Below are 17506 nucleotides of genomic sequence, written 5' to 3'. Positions count from 1 at the left end.
CAATTTATCCGCACACTTTGACATACTCACATGCAGCCAGTGCCTGCTCTCTGCCAGGTCTGTAGCTGCCAAGGAGTTAACTTGTCTGAAATTCAGCCAAAGTTGACTCATGCTTCTTCTCTGAGGTTTCCTGGAGCCAAGTGAAAAACGTGAAATTGTCTGTGAAACCTTGCATGTCAGATGAGATAATGTACATGAAAGGGCTTAAACTGTTAGCATGACACAAATATGAAGTATTGATAATAATAATATGCAGGAGCAGCACTGCATATGTCTTTCTGGGGCATGGCTGGTCGCTGACCGGGAGTACCAGATGAGGGACAGAGATGGATCAGGGACATACAAGCAAACTGTTTACAAATCAGAAGATTTGAGAACTGAGAGGTCTGGATTAAATAGGCAGATGAGAAAAGATGAAAAAGGCCAGATGAGAAAAAAAAAAAAAAAAAACAGAGCTCAGATTTTGTGACACAACCAGAGGCCCAGAAATAAGGAAGAGTGTAAACGATTTCCATCAGTGAGTCCTTTTGGTTCTACCCTCAAAATATATCCAGAATCTGGCCACTTGTTACCACCTCCATAGCCATTACCTGTCTGGACTATTGTAGTAGCTCCTATCTGGTCTCCCTGCTTCCAGCTTTGATTCCTTACAATCCACTTTCAACATAACAGCCCTAGTGATCCTGCCAAAAGTAAGGTACTTCACATCATGTCACTCCTGTGCTCAAAATGCTTTAATGTCTTCTTGTCCTTCTCAGGATAAAAGCTGAAGTCCCTTACCGTGGTTTATATAAGGCTCTCTGTGGCCTAGACCCACATTACCCCTCCAGTCTCATCCTCTACCACCTGCTCATCTGCTCCAGCCACCCTGGACTTCTTGTTGTTTCTTGAACACTCCTAGGTCACTCCTGCCTCATGGTCTTTGCCCCTGCTATTTCCTCTACCTGGAGCCTCTTTCTGGCTGTTCATTCTCTGTCTTCATTCAGGGATAAGCTCCAGTCTTACCCTCAGTTTCAGAAGTCAGCCTGCCCTGACTTCTCTGTCTTAAGTAGCACTTCTCATCCCCATCATACACTATCCTTTTCCCCACCTGAATTTTGTATAGCACCGAAATAGGTAATATATAATAGATATTACATTATTGTAATAATGACGCTTCCAAAATATAAGCTCCACGAGCATAGGAGTTTTGCCTGTCTTGTTCCCCACTTGCATTGTTGGATGAATGGTTGAATAAACAAATAGGATAGCAGGTTTAGTCTCTGACGATAAATCAAGATATCGAGGGTCAAAGAATTGCCTTAATCCTTAGCTTTACTATGGTCCTGTGGAGACAGGGACCTATTCCCCAAGGTGACTGGTCTTGGATTTACAGGTAGTGATTTTTCCTTCAAGGAGGGAGAGGACAAGAAAAGTCCACCTGCCAGGCTCGTGCCCATTCTGGAGCAGAGCTATTCTAGGCATTGCAAGGGCAAGTCAAGGGCCCCAGTGGGGAGACTTCAGAGAAGTAGAAATTCTTATTGAATTCTCTCTCCAGGAGACCTATTTTTCTGGAATTTGAGTTTTTTGGATCTTTGGGAGCAATTTCTCTTCATCATTTCCCCTCTCCCTCGAGGAGCATCTTTGGCCAGCTCAACTGCTTTCAGGTGTATGGTAAAGTAAAACAGCACAGTGGAAAAGAACATGGGCACTCGGTGCTACCCATTGCTCTGTATTTCCTTCCTAACTGTGAGATCATTGGCAAGTTATTCTCAGAACCTCACTACCTCATCTGTAAGTGGAGAATAGTGATAGTACCTTTGACAAACACAGACATTGTAAGGATGCAATGTGATCATTCATTTTAAGCACAACATTTGGCATGATGTTATGCTTGGCACATGTTCAGCTCTTATCATTATTAAGGTAGGAGTGCCAGAAGAAATAGTTCCCTTTGTTCAGGACAGCTCCTCACAGTTCCTATCTACAGAGCTTCTCAAACTTTGATGTGTATATGTATCACTTGGGACAGTCTTGTTAAAATGCAGTCTTATTCAGAAGATTGGGAAGGGGCCTGAGATTCTGCACTTCTAACCAGTTCCCAGGTTGTGATGGTGTCTCGGACCAAGCTCTGAGTAGTCAAGAGAAAATACAGGAGAAAGGCCTGGGGTATAAAATACTGGTGTTTCTGTGACGTTTCATAGTCTCTGATTCCAACCTTAGAGGAATCCTGAAATTACTGCGTCTTAACTCAAAAGATCTGCTTTGTTTCTAGCCTCTTTCCCTCATGGTGTCCCTGAACCTGATTCCAGCTATACCCATCCCTCCCTAACATTTCAATCCCACAAAAAATGCCTCATGCAAAGACACTCACCCTTTTAAGGAAGTTTCACTCAAAACTAAGAAAGGAGAGAGAGAAGATTTTCTCTTTTACTTAAATCTGCTCCTGGGTTTCCTTGGCCCTCAGACATATGGCCAGGCACTTGTTTTCATGGCTGTTTAATGGTTTGTAAAGCAATTGCTGGAGGAAACATTGCTACAGCAAGCCAGGCGAGAGAGACAGAGGGATTCACGGGCCAGTGTTATCTTTGCTGAGCACCAGGGCTCTTCCAGCTTCTTTCCTTTCTCTGCCCAACAGTGACAGATGGCTTCCACATGGTTTGACCTACTGTTTGGCCCAGATCTGACCAGATAGTCATCCATCAGCTGCCCTGTTTGGCCCCCTAGAGGGCACCGTGTGGCTTGAGGGAGGCAGAAGTTAGAGGTTTCATTTAGAGCTCACCACATCTCATAGCTATTGCAGTAGAGTTTCAAGCATGGAGAGTTCTTACTCCAGATGTAACTATCCTGATGCCCATATGTTTTGAGGTGGGATCAGCAGGTTTACATGGTAATGTTCAAGTAATTAATCAAACGCTGATGCTTTAACAGTTTCAGGACCCAAAGTGGGTTTGGTACTTGCAAAGATGTAAGCAGTACATATGGTATTATTAATTGGGAAAAAGGAGGTGATGTTCAGCTTTTTCCATTACCTTGGCACAATCTCTATTTTCTTACTAATTCTGAATGTTACTCATGAAGTCTCTGAAAGCTGCCTGGGAAGATCTCCAAATACGTTTCCTCATGGCTTTCTTAAGAGTATTGTGAAAAAAACAAAAACAAAACTTTGAATGATGTGTAGGGCATGAGAAAAGGGTAGTATAAGTAAAGGGGTCCTGCCGACTAGGAATTAGGGGACCTGGATCTAGTCCCAATTTGCCTATCTTTTTTGTGACTTTGAACATACTACTTAATTGATTTTACAAATTTTTAAGCACCTACTAGGCAGATTCACAGAGAAGGCAATGGCACCCCACTCCATTACTCTTGCCTGGGAAATCCCATGGACAGAGGAGCCTGGTAGGCTGCAGCCCATGGGGTCGCGAAGAGTTGGACACGACTGACGTGAGTTAGCAGCAGCAGCAGCAGGTGGATTCAAGAAATGCCTGGGTCTTATTATTTTTTTCTAACTATAAAATGAGATTGTTTATGAACTTGGCTCCTAAAATTTTTTAAATAAAGTGTGTTTATATTTTCCTTCTTAAAGTATAATTTGGTCACTAAAACTTGCCTATTACTTGTAAATAAATTATAGTTTACTTGCAAAAAAAATGCTTTACCAAAGTAAAAAGTTGTGGGGATGTTTGAATAATTAGAGCTGTCATGTAATGCAACTTGATCAAATCTATTAAAATTAAAGGTACATTAAAATATTTAAAATACCAAATGCATTAAAATCAAAAATACACTGCAACCCTCAGCATTATTTTTAGAGGGGGATCAAAAAGCGCTGAACTTTTTGGTCAGTGATACTGAACTAGAAACAACCTTTGTGTCTCAGGAAAGAGAATGAGCTTAATAAAAGTAGAAGGTTGAACATAAATTCCCCCTTAGCTCCATCACTCATAGACATTTGATGCTTTGACATATTAGCTTCACTGGGGCTGGAAAGGACGGGAGGATAAAATAATGTATAGTCCCATGACTGAGCGACTTCACTTTCACTTTTCACTTTTGTGCATTGGAGAAGGAAATGGCAACCCACTCCAGTGTTCTTGCCTGGAGAATCCCAGGGATGGGGGAGCCTGATGGGCTGCCGTCTATGGGGTTGCACAGAGTCGGACACGACTGAAGCGACTTAGCAGCCTCTATATAGCTTTAAGAATATTTTCCCCCAGTTACTATATATATATATATATATATATATATACTCAAAATTACTTAAAAAAAAAACAAACTTCCCTATACACAGGAGAAATAAGATCAGAAAAAGACCCTAAAGAAAATTTTCTCCCCACCCACCATGCATATCTAGTACGAACTAGCATTCAGTAACCTTTGGGTGTGCTTCTCTGGTTTGCATAATATTTTTATCAGCTGAGGTTTATATATTTTGTATTTCACATTCTGATTTAGCATTTGGTTTGCATTTGACCTGGATGATTTTGCCCAGTACCCTGGGTCTTGACTGGTTGTTTGCCTGGCCTCCCTCCTTGGACTTTTGGATTTGGAGAGACAAGATCTGCAGGGCTTGTCTAGAAGACTGAGCCCCTTTCAGGAAAGTGGCTCCTCTGTGGTAGTTGGCGTCACCTTCTGTGATGACCTGTCAGTTCACAACTTCCATTTTCACTATGATAATTTAAAAGCTGCAGTCCCATTGAGCAGAATGGAATTGAGAACGTTATGCCCAGGACTATTCCTTGCAGAGATGAGACAGTTCAGTGAATCCCCTCTGCCATTCTGGAGGTGATGATGAGAAATGTGCCCCTGGACAACAAAATGACAGGCCCCCTTGCCTGGGCTGGGGAAGAGACTTTGGCCACCTTTTGTAATATACTCAGTGATAAAGAGATGGCTATCCCCTTGTATGAACATGGGACATTCCCACTTCTGGGCGCTCTGTATGTGGCTCACACATGTCAAGGTAGTGGAGACACCTTAAGAAGGCTATCCCAAGAGACAAGAGCCTCTATTTTTCCAGCTTAAGATTGAAAGGGCATGGCTCACAGAATCAGTCACTGGCCAATTCTGATTTCTCCAATCTTTCTGAGTCAAAGAAAGACTTATGGATAATTCATGGCCACAGACCCTTGAATCCTAGGGGAAGGGCTTCTGCCAACACTGGAAGTGTGGTTTTCAGGGCAGTGGCCTGACAGACAGCGAGGGCGGTTTTGCCTGCTGTCAGACTGGGCCCATGTGGCAGGCTCTTGTACAAGCGACTCTTCCTCAGGAATAGTAGGGGACTTTGTGGCAAACTCTCTATGAAATACAGTGGGACTCTGGCCTCTTATTGGAATATTTGTCTCTAGTTGGAATTGTTGATAGATTTTTCTTTTGTCTTACTTGTTACTAATACTTTGAGTTGCACTTAATTTGGAGAGGAGAGTTAACCCCAAACTGCTGCAGTTGGTTGTGGGAAAAGATACGATATTCTTTGAGTTATCAGTTATATCACAGGCACAGACTGACTGGATGCTTTATGTTATCTCATGTGTTATCTCATGTAGCCAACAGCAGGGAGTTTATGATTCAGGGTGGGGACCTATGATCACAGGAGTATAAAATTTACTCCTGATTTTAGGAGTGAAATGAATGGGATTCAAATAATATACGAATTCAGAAACAATCTGTTCTTACAATCAGCCCCTGACACAGACCCAAGGGTTACCAAAATGATAGCTTGCATCAAATGACTATTTCTAAAAGAACCAGTATTTCTTTCAGAGTATACCATATAAGAGACTACATTTAAAGAGAAAATTTAGCTGGGTTTTTAAGTGGAAAGTTATCATTATCTTGCAAGCAACTTTGCATGTTTTGTAGCCAGTCAGAGGAGCCAGGGGCCAGGTTCAAAGTGAGAGCCTTTGGCAGGGCTGAAAATTTTCATCAAGATTCTGCCACATAGAAATTTCAGCAGAATGACTCTGTTTCATTGATTTCAGTTAATCACAGCAGGAGACAAGACCTCAGGAGAAGAGTCCAATCGTCCATCCTCTGATCTCCAGTTAATGACTACAGGAATGAAATGAGAAAACAGAATTTTGTAGGCAACAAAAGTGCGGGCAAGGTGTAAATATAGAGGATTTCGAGTTAGCAAGATTTTGCTGAATTTAGTTATTTTTTTCTGTTTGTGACCAAAACGATCAGAGAAATGCCTCTGAGGAGAGATGGCAGGGGTGAATGATGCAGCAGACCAGGCTGCTGGTGGGTTGCATTCTTCAGGGTAGTTCGTGTTTAAACCCTGGACAGTGCGATACTTTGATAATGATAATAATAATAGCAGCACTTGGTGGGGGCAGGGGTAAATTGATAAGGCAGTGTTGAGATAAGGGTTTAAGAAGATACTCACTAAGCCAGAATTATTAGTCCTATTGTTAAATTTCTGGTCAGAGAATCTGGTTAGTCTCAGTAGCTCAGCTTGTGTGAAAAGGCTGGTCTTTGGTCACCAGCTCCAGTCATGGGTCTCACACGACAGAGCAGAGAGCAGAGCTGGGCTGAGGGGCTGAGGCATACAGACAGCCTAGGCTGAGCTGTACTGCTCTTCTTGGTCTCACTTCAGGCAGGCATCCCCTTGCCAGCCTTTTAGCAAACAGAGCAGTTTGTTGAAAGCATAAACCAGATCATATTACTCTTCTGTTTAAAACCATCCCATTGCACACGGATACTTGACAGCTTTGAGTTAGTCTTGTGGCTTCAATGTATGCCTCACCTCCTCCATAGAAAAGAGTCTAGATTTAGCAGGTATTCCCCCAGGCACTGGAGATGACACAGAAGAAGGCTGTGACCGCTTTCAATCTGCACACTCTCCTTGAATTAGGGAATACCTCGAGGCCTGGTTATATAGCACCAACACTGCTTACTCAGAAATGGAATATCAGATCTTCAGTTCATAGTACAGATGAGGAAACTGGGGCACAGAGGAGGCACATGACATCTTAAGTGAGTGCCAGGGCTGGACCAGAACTCACATCTAACTCCTGGCTCCTGGCCCAACAACTTTGATGCCTTTGACTGATGGTCAGCGCTGCAGTTGGAAGGGCATTGAAGGCTGACAGGGAAGAACAGCAGAGCCACGCAGACGGAGGGAGTGGAGGAGGCAGCTGGTAGAAAATGGAAAGGCCATAAAGAGTCAAAATATCCATTCTTGCTGGCCATATCCCCAAGACAAGTGTGAGTCCCAGATGTTCTTTAACAGAGGCATAAACAATAGCACAGAAAAACTACACAGAGGGGTTGGCCAAAGGCCATGACATTTGTGCCTAACGACTAAGCACCCTATTTACTCGGATTCTTAACCTTACTTTGTCCTTTTAAGTGATGGGAACCCTCCTCCATTCCTCTCTGGTCATTTGGTTTGTGACTCTGGTTTAGAATCTATCTGCCTACTTGTCTCAGGTTCTAGGCTCCAAGGAGATGAAGATGATGAGCTTGGGCCATGTGATTTGCCTGCAGTGTTTTGGCTGTTCTGCACACGGGCTGTAGAGAAGAACAATGAGCAAATTCATGAGTCAACATTATATTTATCCTTCTATTGTGAGGAATACTGCCTCTACTTGTGTGAAGCATAATCATTTGTTAGCTTAAGTAAGACATTTCCCTGCCCACTGATAAGGAAACAAAAAGGCATTTACTGTGCTAGTCTCTAGAATGTGAAATGTAAGCTATAGTCTTTTCTGTTTGTTTGTCTTTAGCTTTCATTTATGATCACAGGCTTAAGGGTTGAAGGGGGCCTTGGAGGACTGCCAGCTTCACCACCCCCTTCTGTGCAGGAAGCCCCTTCCTAACATTCTTGCTGGGGGTTCAGACCCTTTCTCTCTGCATCCCCTCTGTGAGTTGCTGCTACCTCTGTCGCAACACTTACTTCATTTTGCTTTAAGTTACAGTTATTTGAGGACTTTTCTTAAGTCTCAGCTGTGAGCCCCTGAGGACAGAAATCCTGTCTCATTCTGCTTTGATATCCCACAGCCCCTAACACAGAGCCTGGCCCACTCTCCATTAACATTTGAATGAGTGACAAAGTGTTTACAGCCTCCAGTGGTAGCCACAGTCTCTAATAGCTAGAAAGTTCTTCCTGAAAGTGAGCAGGAACATGCCTCCCCGAGTTCCCTGTGGAGAGAGAACGTAAAACAGGCAGTGATGACAAAGGGCCAGGCATTCATACGGTACACACAAGAGAGCTGGGGACTGCCCGTGTCCTGCTCTTTATTGCTGTTCTTTCCATCTGGCCAGAGGACGTGGAGGTCTTTCCCAGGACAGGAAAACCCAACAAAACTAGATAGGTCTGGATAAATGTATGAGGGTGGGGAGGGTTTGCAGGACTTGAACCTAGTTTGGAAGGAGAGCTTTATTAGACTCCGTCAATGTCCCATTCATACCCCTCAGTCTGTCCCGAGGGACATCTGGTTCCCATATACAATGACAGCTTCCTACGTTTCTCTGCCCATGGTCACTCTCTGGCCTGGGGAGTGTGCTAGGCTTGTGTATAGGTCAGGCTGGAAATGACAGGGAGTAACTCCAGGAGGAACTTCAACCATGAGTGATGGTACTTGGTACATACATATTCCAGATCCCTCATCTCCCCTTGGGATGTTTGGAAGTATGTTCTATACAGTCTCTTAAAGGTTTCAGGAAGGAGGACCCCCAAATGCTCACAGCAGTAACCCATTGATGAACACATCCTGTCTTCATTTGCCTCCCTTCCCTCTTTGACTTGCCCACTCCCTCATTGTGCTTCCTGGGATCATACCCATATAAACAATCTGCCCCAAATCCTTGTTTCAAGTCTGCTTTGGGTGAAACCCCAGCAGGAAATTTGGGGGAAATCCAGATGTTAGTCCCTTAGAAGACAGAACTATTAAACTGAGTGTATGCCCATCTTTCCCATTTCTTTCCTTCTAATTCAGAGTTGGTCTTTCTTGTCAATTCTATAAATAGAGTTTAATTTTAAGAAGAATCTGTGTCCTAACTCAGCAAATAAATCATTGAATGATAGTTATTTCACATAATAATAGTTAATAATATTCTAGTTCTATTAAGGAAACATGCTACGTCAGAAAGGTCTCAGGCCAGTCTAAAGAAAGAAATCACACATAGACATCAGGATGGATTTGTGTTTAAGTGCTTCACTTAACCCCTTAAGCCTTCATAGAGACCTTTTAAATGAAGAGCGACTTTATAAACCTGTCTCAGATTTAGGACAGAATGCTTGAGGTCAGGGACAATGAAGATGAATGGGGACCGTGAAGGAAGAGGGAAAAGAAAATAAAGAACCTTCATTAAACTTACCCGTTATTAATGAACTACCACTGAGCTAATAGAGCCAAGAGAAAATGTCATTGCTAAAGAATATTTATTATCATATGAGAAGATTCATTAACAAAGAACAAAGGTGTGCAAGCAAACTGTCACCCTAGTCCTTCTTCAGGCAGACATTGTGTGAGTCAGAAAAGCTCCTTGTAGGTGCCACAACATTGCTTGATTGTTTTGACACCTCAGACAATTAATAGGAGAGAGCAGTTAAAAATAACCATGCTCACTACTGTCTTTGTTTCTATGGGTTTTCTATTGTCTTGTTTCTTCCTGGAGAGTTTTCTGCTGGCCTAATAAGGAATGACACACATGGTCATGAATTTTTAATTGGCAATCAAAAATGGGAATGAATGTAAACAAAACACAGGGTGAGAGGAGTCAGCAGGGCCAGGAGAACCTCACAGAGGCCTTTTTGAGGTCAGGTGGGGAAATGTTCCTAAATCACATAGGGATAAGAAAGGGCTCCATGGGTCTTATTTTTAGTGTGGATATTGTGGCTTCATATGCTATCTTTCCTGGAGGAGGGCATGACAGCCTACTCTAGTATTCTTGCCTGGAGAATCCCCATGGACAGGAGAGCCTGGCAGGGTACGGTCCATGGGGTAGCAAAGAGTCAGACACGACTGAGCGACTAAGCACAGCACATGCTATCTTTATTTATTCACCTGCTTCCTTGGTGGGGGTAGGAACGGGGGACAGTAAAGTCTTCACTTGTTGGTAGGAAGATGTGTGGTTATCCTGTGACCTGTGTACTTTGCTCTCTTTGAGCATTGCTGCCCTGTTGTAGCAATGCCCAGGGTACAGCCCTCTCCTGAGTTGAGAGAGGTACTTTTGCCTCCTCTTGCTTTTGCTTTGGTCTGAGCCATTGCTTCCAGAGAGAAACTCTTGAAAGTACCACGTTGTCCCCATGGCATGACCTCATAAGGTGATTGTGAGGATTATTAAGGTCGTCCATGTAAAATGACTGCATTCATGGGTATTAATGTGCCACACTAAGTCCCTTCAGTCATGTCCAACTCTTTGCAACCCTGTGGACTGTAGCCTGTCAGGCTTCTCTGTCCATGGGATTCTCCAGGCAAGAATACTGGAGTATTTTTCAGTATAATTCCCTTCTCCAGAGGATCTTCCCAACCTAAGGATCAAAGCTGGGTCTCCTGCATTACAGGCAGATTCTTTAGTGTCTGAACCACAGAAACTGTGTTGGTCTCCAGAATGAAAAAGCTCGGTTTCTGTACCTGCCATCTGCTGAAATTTTAATATGTAAACAAAGGCCTCCTTTGGGCCCAAAATGGGTATGCTAATATGGCTGATAAAGCCTCTCTCAAACTTTTCAGTTTGGGTAGCCGCCTTCACTATGTACTTCCCCACCCCAGAGTGCTCTGTGGGTACCTTTTCAGCCTTCCCCACTAAGCACCACTCTCCCTTGCTTCCCAGAATGCCTATGTCAACATCAACCGCATCATGTCTGTGGCTTCCCGCCTCTCAGAGGCTGGCCACTACGCTTCACAGCAAATCAAGCAGATCTCCACGCAGCTAGACCAGGAGTGGAAGAGTTTCGCAGCTGCCCTGGATGAACGCAGCACCATCCTCGCCATGTCTGCTGTGTTCCATCAGAAGGCTGAGCAGGTGAGGCCAGGGGAAACTGCTGCAGCTGCTGTTGCTGGGGAGGGGCAGGGACAGGGCAGGCTGGGAGGACATACACTGAGGTGTAGAGAGCCCCTCCTCTCTTTTTGAAACACTGAAGACTTTGTTGGGTAGTTGTGTCAAAACCCATGTTCTACCACTGTCATGGCCTCTGTGTACACAGAGAGACATTGATAACTCTTAGTGGCTTTGCTTACATTCAAACAGGAAGGAACCCAGAGCCTGTTTACATTCTGCCTACTAGTTTATTGGTGTGTGTGTGTTGACTGCTTTGTTTGCATTCCATGAACATAGACCAAGGAGTGAAACTAAACTGATCATTGAGTTTTATCAGGGAAAAACTAATTTTACATGAAGCATTTGCTGTGGATAGTAATAATACAGTGGACAGAAATAATTATTATTTGTTGCCATTTACTTACTGGCATTGGCCAGTGACATTATTAACCCATTTTATGGAGAGAAGCAGGGAAGCTCAGAGAGATTAAGTGACCTGCCTAAGATCCAGCGGTGTGTAGGAGCTGACTCTAACCAGCTTAGGAAGAGCCAATGGCTAAATTTTCACAAATTTTAAAAACAAACTGGTTGTTAAACACAGCCATTACTTCAAACTGTATAAGTTTAAACATATCATATTAAAAACAAAGGTAATTAATACTCAAAATTCATCATTTTCAATTATTTCAATAGATCTTATTATTTCTATGTTCTTGAGATTATTTCTAATATTTATGTCTATGGTGGAAAAAGTATACAATTATCACCTCCTCCCAGCTCCACATTTGGTGATGTCACACTGGTACCCTGAAATAGACCAAGATAGACGTTTTACACCATGGAAATCATCAAGTGTTACAAACCAGTGCTTGATTTGTTGTTTTATTGATTGTATAGAATCTTTAAAAAAAAATGAGAGAGAAAATATTTTAAAATATAGATTTAGTGTAAAAACGCGCCCTGTGTAGAGCTGTTACACTGTGAATAGAACACAAAATTAAGGAAATATTCTTCTGATATTCAAAACTATAATATCATTCAGCAAAAAAGCCACTTAAAATCACTGATGAATAAGTAACATTCTGACATAAGTCTCCAGGTGTTTTTCATTTTTGTCTTATACCTTAACAAAAGTTAACATACCAACCAGCTTTTGCGTTGTAACTATATAAGTTTGTCATTTACGGATAAAAGCATCTGTGAGAATCAATTTGTTACATGGAATTTATCATAAGAAGCATTCTATATGCTTCTACGGAGAAGGCAATGGTACCCCACTCCAGTACTCGTGCCTGGAAAATCCCATGGACGGAGGAGCCTGGTAGGCTACAGTCCATGGGGTCGCTAAGAGTCGGACACGACTGAGCGACTTCACTTTCACTTTTCCCTTTCATGCACTGGAGAAGGAAATGGCAACCCACTCCAGTGTTCTTGCCTGGAGAATCCTAGGGACAGCGGAGCCTGGTGAGCTGCCATCCATGGGGTCGCACAGAGTCGGACACGACTGAAGCGACTTAGCAGCAGCAGCAGCAGCATATGCTTCTAAATTTACAGTTTCTTTGTAAATTACATATGTGCTACACATCTTTTATAGCAGTAAAATTTATAATATACCATGTGTATATACACATACATATATATGCTGGTTATTAAAAGTTTATTAATACACCATTGTGAAAATCAAACAATCTATAGGTGTCTGAGATCAGGTGTGTCTAACATTAAAGCCATGGTCTTATCCTCTAAATTTCTTTCTTTGTATGACATTTGGGTAGCTCATAGGTCATACAGAGTCAGACACAAGGTCATTCCTTAAATTTCTTCCTCTGTTACCCACCTAACATGGAAGTCAGCATGGAGTTGGTGATGGACAGAGAGGCCTGGCGTGCTGCAATTCATGGGGTCGCAAAGAGTCGGACACGACTGAGTGACTGAACTGAACTGAAGTTTTGATGCCAGACATATGTAGGTTCTGATTATTAACTCTTAGGCAAATCACCTCAACATTCTGAGCTTGTTTGCTCATCTCTAATGTGGGGATGATCATAAATCTCACAGCGCTGTTAGAAGAATTAGAAATGGAATGTTAGCTGCTTAGTGTGTTTCTTAAATGGTAAACGTTACTACTATGGGTATATGTTCAACATACTATCCTGGTATCTTTGTATTTCCTACACCCTGTGTCTGATTCTATCTGAGCCCTTCCCAGAGACTGAAATTCTTGTGTTATAAGTCAAGAGCAGCCCTACACATTGAGAGGAATCTAACCTTTTATTATTATTTTTTTTTATGATAATGTTGGTAGCAGCTGAGGATATTCACCACTAATCTTCTATTCTCTCTTCAACCCTATTACTTCAAACTTTGTTCAAGATTTCTCCAGATTGGCAATGGAGATTCAATGCCTCCCTCTCTGTCTCTCTTTCTCTCCTTGAGATGACCATTGTGTGGGATCTGATATAGGACTCTGGTTAGAGTATTACCAAGAAATCCCGAAGGCCTTGAAGAGGTCCTACCCCCATGACTGACATGTAACTGTCAGGTTACTTTCAGGTTCTTTTGTAAAATGGTTGTTAATGGAGCAAAGCAGCTTCTGAGATATTAGTAAACACATGCAGATCGATCCTGGGTGATACCCAGCACTCTTCCAGAATTGTTAGGAGGTGGCTTAATGCACTATAAACATACAGAATGAAAAATCAACCGCCACAGCCAACTGGCTAAGGACCAAAAGCTGACATAATACCAAGAGGAGGACTCAAACAGTTGTAGAAGCACATACCCGAGTTGAGAGTAACTGGAGGAGACACACACACACACACACACACACACACACACACACCCACACACCCACACCCACCCACCCACCCACCCAAACAACGGATTCAAGGCTATTTTTTCAATGCATTTATTTAGGCAGCTCTTTATTGTCCTCAGATGGGCTATTCTAGGCAATGAGATAAAAAGGTATTTAGGCAATTAATTTAAATGGAGCTGTGCACTCAGGCAAGAAGAATCACAGACAGAACCATTCCAGACTGTTGGGTGAAGAATTATCTGCATTTTAGAGGTGTATTTTCCACCCAATAAATCTGAGTGATTTCAGTTAGCTCACCTTTTGTGCATGGAGACCCATAGTCTTCCACAGTTGTTAATTTTAATTTTTAAATAATTTGATTTCTGTCAAGATCTATATCTATATATCACATCCCAGGAGTCACTCTAGACAACACAGTACAGTCTGTCCATAATCTACCCTCCCCCTTCCAGCCCCTTGGGATTCTGACCCAACAGTAGGAATCTTATTGAGTGTTAATCTCCATCCCCTGTAGGAATGGTCTCTGCAAGTTCCCTGGGGTGCCGGATGGGCCTTTATGAGGCGTTCTTTGCTCCTCTTCACAGCTGGATATCCACATTGTAAAGCACATATGTGTAAATATCCCATTTCGTCATATGTTGCCTCTCATGTGTGAGCATGCACAGGCTAAGCATCTCTCATGTACATATATACATCTCTCATGTAATTTACTGAGCTGTTTTCACACGTGTATTTTATAGTGGATATAGCCCACTGAACATGAGGACAGCTTCCACCCCCAGCAGTTTCGTAGTAGTCATCTTTCTTTGTGTAAACGACACTTTCTAAATAGGTATTTGGGTCTGACTTCTTTCCTGAGGTTGGTGTTTATAGAATCAAAGAAAAAACTCCACTTTCTGCAGTGGTCTCTGAAAGCTTCCAGAGGTCCTGATGCTTCTTAAAGGTATCTGTCCGTGCCCATCACTGCCCGCCCCCAGTGCTCCCACACTGACCTAGCTGGCATCTCCTTCCAGTTCTTGTCGGGAGTGGACGCCTGGTGCAAGATGTGCAGCGAAGGTGGCCTGCCGTCTGAGATGCAGGACCTGGAGCTGGCGATCCACCACCACCAGTCTTTGTATGAGCAGGTGACCCAGGCCTACACAGAGGTGAGAAACAAGCAGGACACCCACGGGTCCTGGCTATGTATGGGGGTGCATGGCAAGAACGCCAGCCTGTGAGCTGTGAAATAGCCTGGGTTGGACTATGAAGAAAAGAGGCCATTTTTCTCCTTTTGGAGACATCTTTAAGATCTTTGATCTGTGAATGATGGTCTCCGCCCAGGAAGCAGAAAAATGCAGCCATCAGCAGGTACCATGTTGGTGTACATGTGTGTGCGTGCGCACACACACACACATGTCCCTGCCTCACTCTGTGTGTGGAGACTGGACTCTCAGAGGAAGGACTGTAAGAAAGCAAGGCTGTGTTCCTCTAGAGCTTTCTGGATGGTGAACAGGCATGTACACACTAGTCTTGCCACCACTTTTATAAAGCAGCTCATCAAAAAAGTACTAATTTTCTCACTGGCAGGTCCAGAGGACAACTCCCCATGGGGTGGAGATAAGTGTTTGTAGGAGTGAGAAGCTGCTGTGGAAGTGAAAGTCAAAGCAAACAGCACTTCTGCTAAAAAAATCGAAGACTGGGAGCATGGTACAAGTTAAGGGGGAAACACTTCCTTTTAAAGTAAAAGAAAAGAAGTATATGGGTGGATGTGTGTGAATACACCCAGCCCAATAAGTTTGTTAACTGATGTGAACTCTGAGGGAGCGGCTGAGGGATGTGAAGAGATGGGCTGATCAGGAAAACTGGATGAGACGAGGGAAGGGTCTTCACATCTGGCCCATGGATTTTCTTGGGGGAAAGGTCAGCTAGGGCACTGTTTCTCAGTGGGTTCCTGGACCATCTGCCTCAGACTCACCTGAGGTGCTTGTTAAAGGTATAGATTCCTGGGTTCCCTCCCAGGCTGAATCAGACTGTCAAGAAGTAGGACCTGGAAACTCCATTTCAATAAATATCAACCCAAGTGAGTTTGGTGCTTGTTGAAGTCAAAGAACTAATGGCCTCTGAGTGAAAATAAGAGGTTTTGCCACAGTCAAAATGGAAATTTGAATCCTGGTTCCTTCTCTTACCTGTGTGACCTCAAACAAGTTACTTAACCATCCAAAGCCTCATTTTCTTCCTCTGTGAAATGAAAGTAATAACAACCGCCTGTAGTTTAAAGAGTTGTAAAGGTAATTCATGTAATCCACTTGGCCCAGTGCCTGACAATAATAAGTGCTGAAAAGGTAACAGGTTTCATCGTTTTAAGAGGCAGAGAGAGGAGAACTAGTGAGCCAAGTTTGATCTCACCAGCTCCAATGCACACAGCCCAAGGCTTTCTCTCAGAACAGAACTGTGCCTCTGCCCGTGGGTCAAGAATCTCTAAATATACTCTTTATAAAATATAAAAATAGAGCATATAAATGAGAGTAATATTATGCTTACACACTCATGCAGTGTGATTATAATTATATAGAGAGACACGGCATTTCTCTCAATTAACTCTCGGGCCCTAGCACTGTGGGATGTAGATGCTCCCTTCAAGCCCTCTTTAGAGGGCAGTGGACTGCCCTTGCCTCCTGCACATGTGGGCTGAGCCAGAGGACTGGGACTTGGGTTGACTTGAATTTCAGGACTTGGCCTTCCAACTGGAACCATGCAGCCCTGGACAGAGCACAGTGCCCAACGGCAGCATTGCTCAGAATTCCCTGAAGAGAGCTCTCCCGAGTATGGCCACGGAATGTGTACCTTATTCATGTCTCTGTATTATTGATGAGGTACTTCCTCTCTCCCTCTCCTGGCAATACATTGTAGGAGGCAGCACGGTAGAATGGGGTGGATAGAGTTGGTCATCAAAATCGGTCATTTTCCTCCAGCCAGGCTCTCTCTCCTGCCTCAGCTGCGTTCTCCTCCTTAATCATGTGTTCTCCTTTCTTAATCATGCCACAGTCCCCCATGCACTGCCCCATCAGCAGGGGAGTAACTGCTGGCTCTGTGTTTCTGAACCCCCAGCCAAGCTATTATCAGGATGTGCAGGTAGGGGAGGGGAAGCTGCAAGCCCAGCAGATAGCTCCCTATTCATCATCATAAGGCCAGAAATGGGAGCACACCTCCTCTGCCACGTTGTTGGAAGGAAAAGACTGTCTTAACTCTACGTCAACTTTGACTTCATTGTTAACTAGATTAATTTGGGGTCTTAAAATTCCTATCAATTCCCTAGTCATCACTGTTTTAAATTAGAAAGACACATGCTCCTTGGATACTCTGCCAAGCACTGGAGAGCCACAAGTGTCAACCAGATGATGCCACTTTCTAGAAATATTGCCAGGAATCTGGTGAGGATTGACAGGGAATGTCACCCCCACTGGTTTTAGCCCTGAGGGTGAGTTTTGGGGAACCCAGGAGCATGGATGTTGTGTCTACAATCTAAAGGTCCCTCCCTTATTCTGCATGTTCTGAAAAGACAGGGATGTTACCACTTTCAGGAGAAAAAAAAGGGGGGGTTGAATAAAAGGAGAGTGGAAAAAGGATAAATATAAAAGAAAGAAAATGACAAGGAAATAAAGAAGGCAAGACAGAGAAATGATGATGATGACAAAGATAGAATTTGGTAGCCAGTACTACACACTGGGTTCTGTTCTAACT

The 17506-nt window shown here is 43.3% G+C and overlaps 1 protein-coding gene across 7 annotated transcripts in view; it reads left to right on the top strand.

Moving 5' to 3' along the window:
• Positions 1-17506, top strand: part of KALRN (kalirin RhoGEF kinase) — a 683494-nt gene that overhangs the window by 287161 nt on the left and 378827 nt on the right. For all 7 annotated transcript variants that reach the window (XM_081571703.1, XM_081571704.1, XM_081571705.1 and 4 more), the window contains exons 7-8: positions 10762-10953; positions 14800-14931. In XM_081571703.1, the coding sequence (XP_081427829.1) occupies positions 10762-10953; positions 14800-14931 (324 nt within the window). The remainder of the gene's footprint in view (positions 1-10761; positions 10954-14799; positions 14932-17506) is intronic.

This window comes from Giraffa tippelskirchi, chromosome 2 (genome assembly GCF_054371585.1).
Source record: "Giraffa tippelskirchi isolate mGirTip1 chromosome 2, T2T-mGirTip1v1.2.pri, whole genome shotgun sequence".
Lineage (NCBI taxonomy): Eukaryota > Metazoa > Chordata > Mammalia > Artiodactyla > Giraffidae > Giraffa > Giraffa tippelskirchi.
This window is presented reverse-complemented; position numbering and strand designations above follow the sequence as displayed.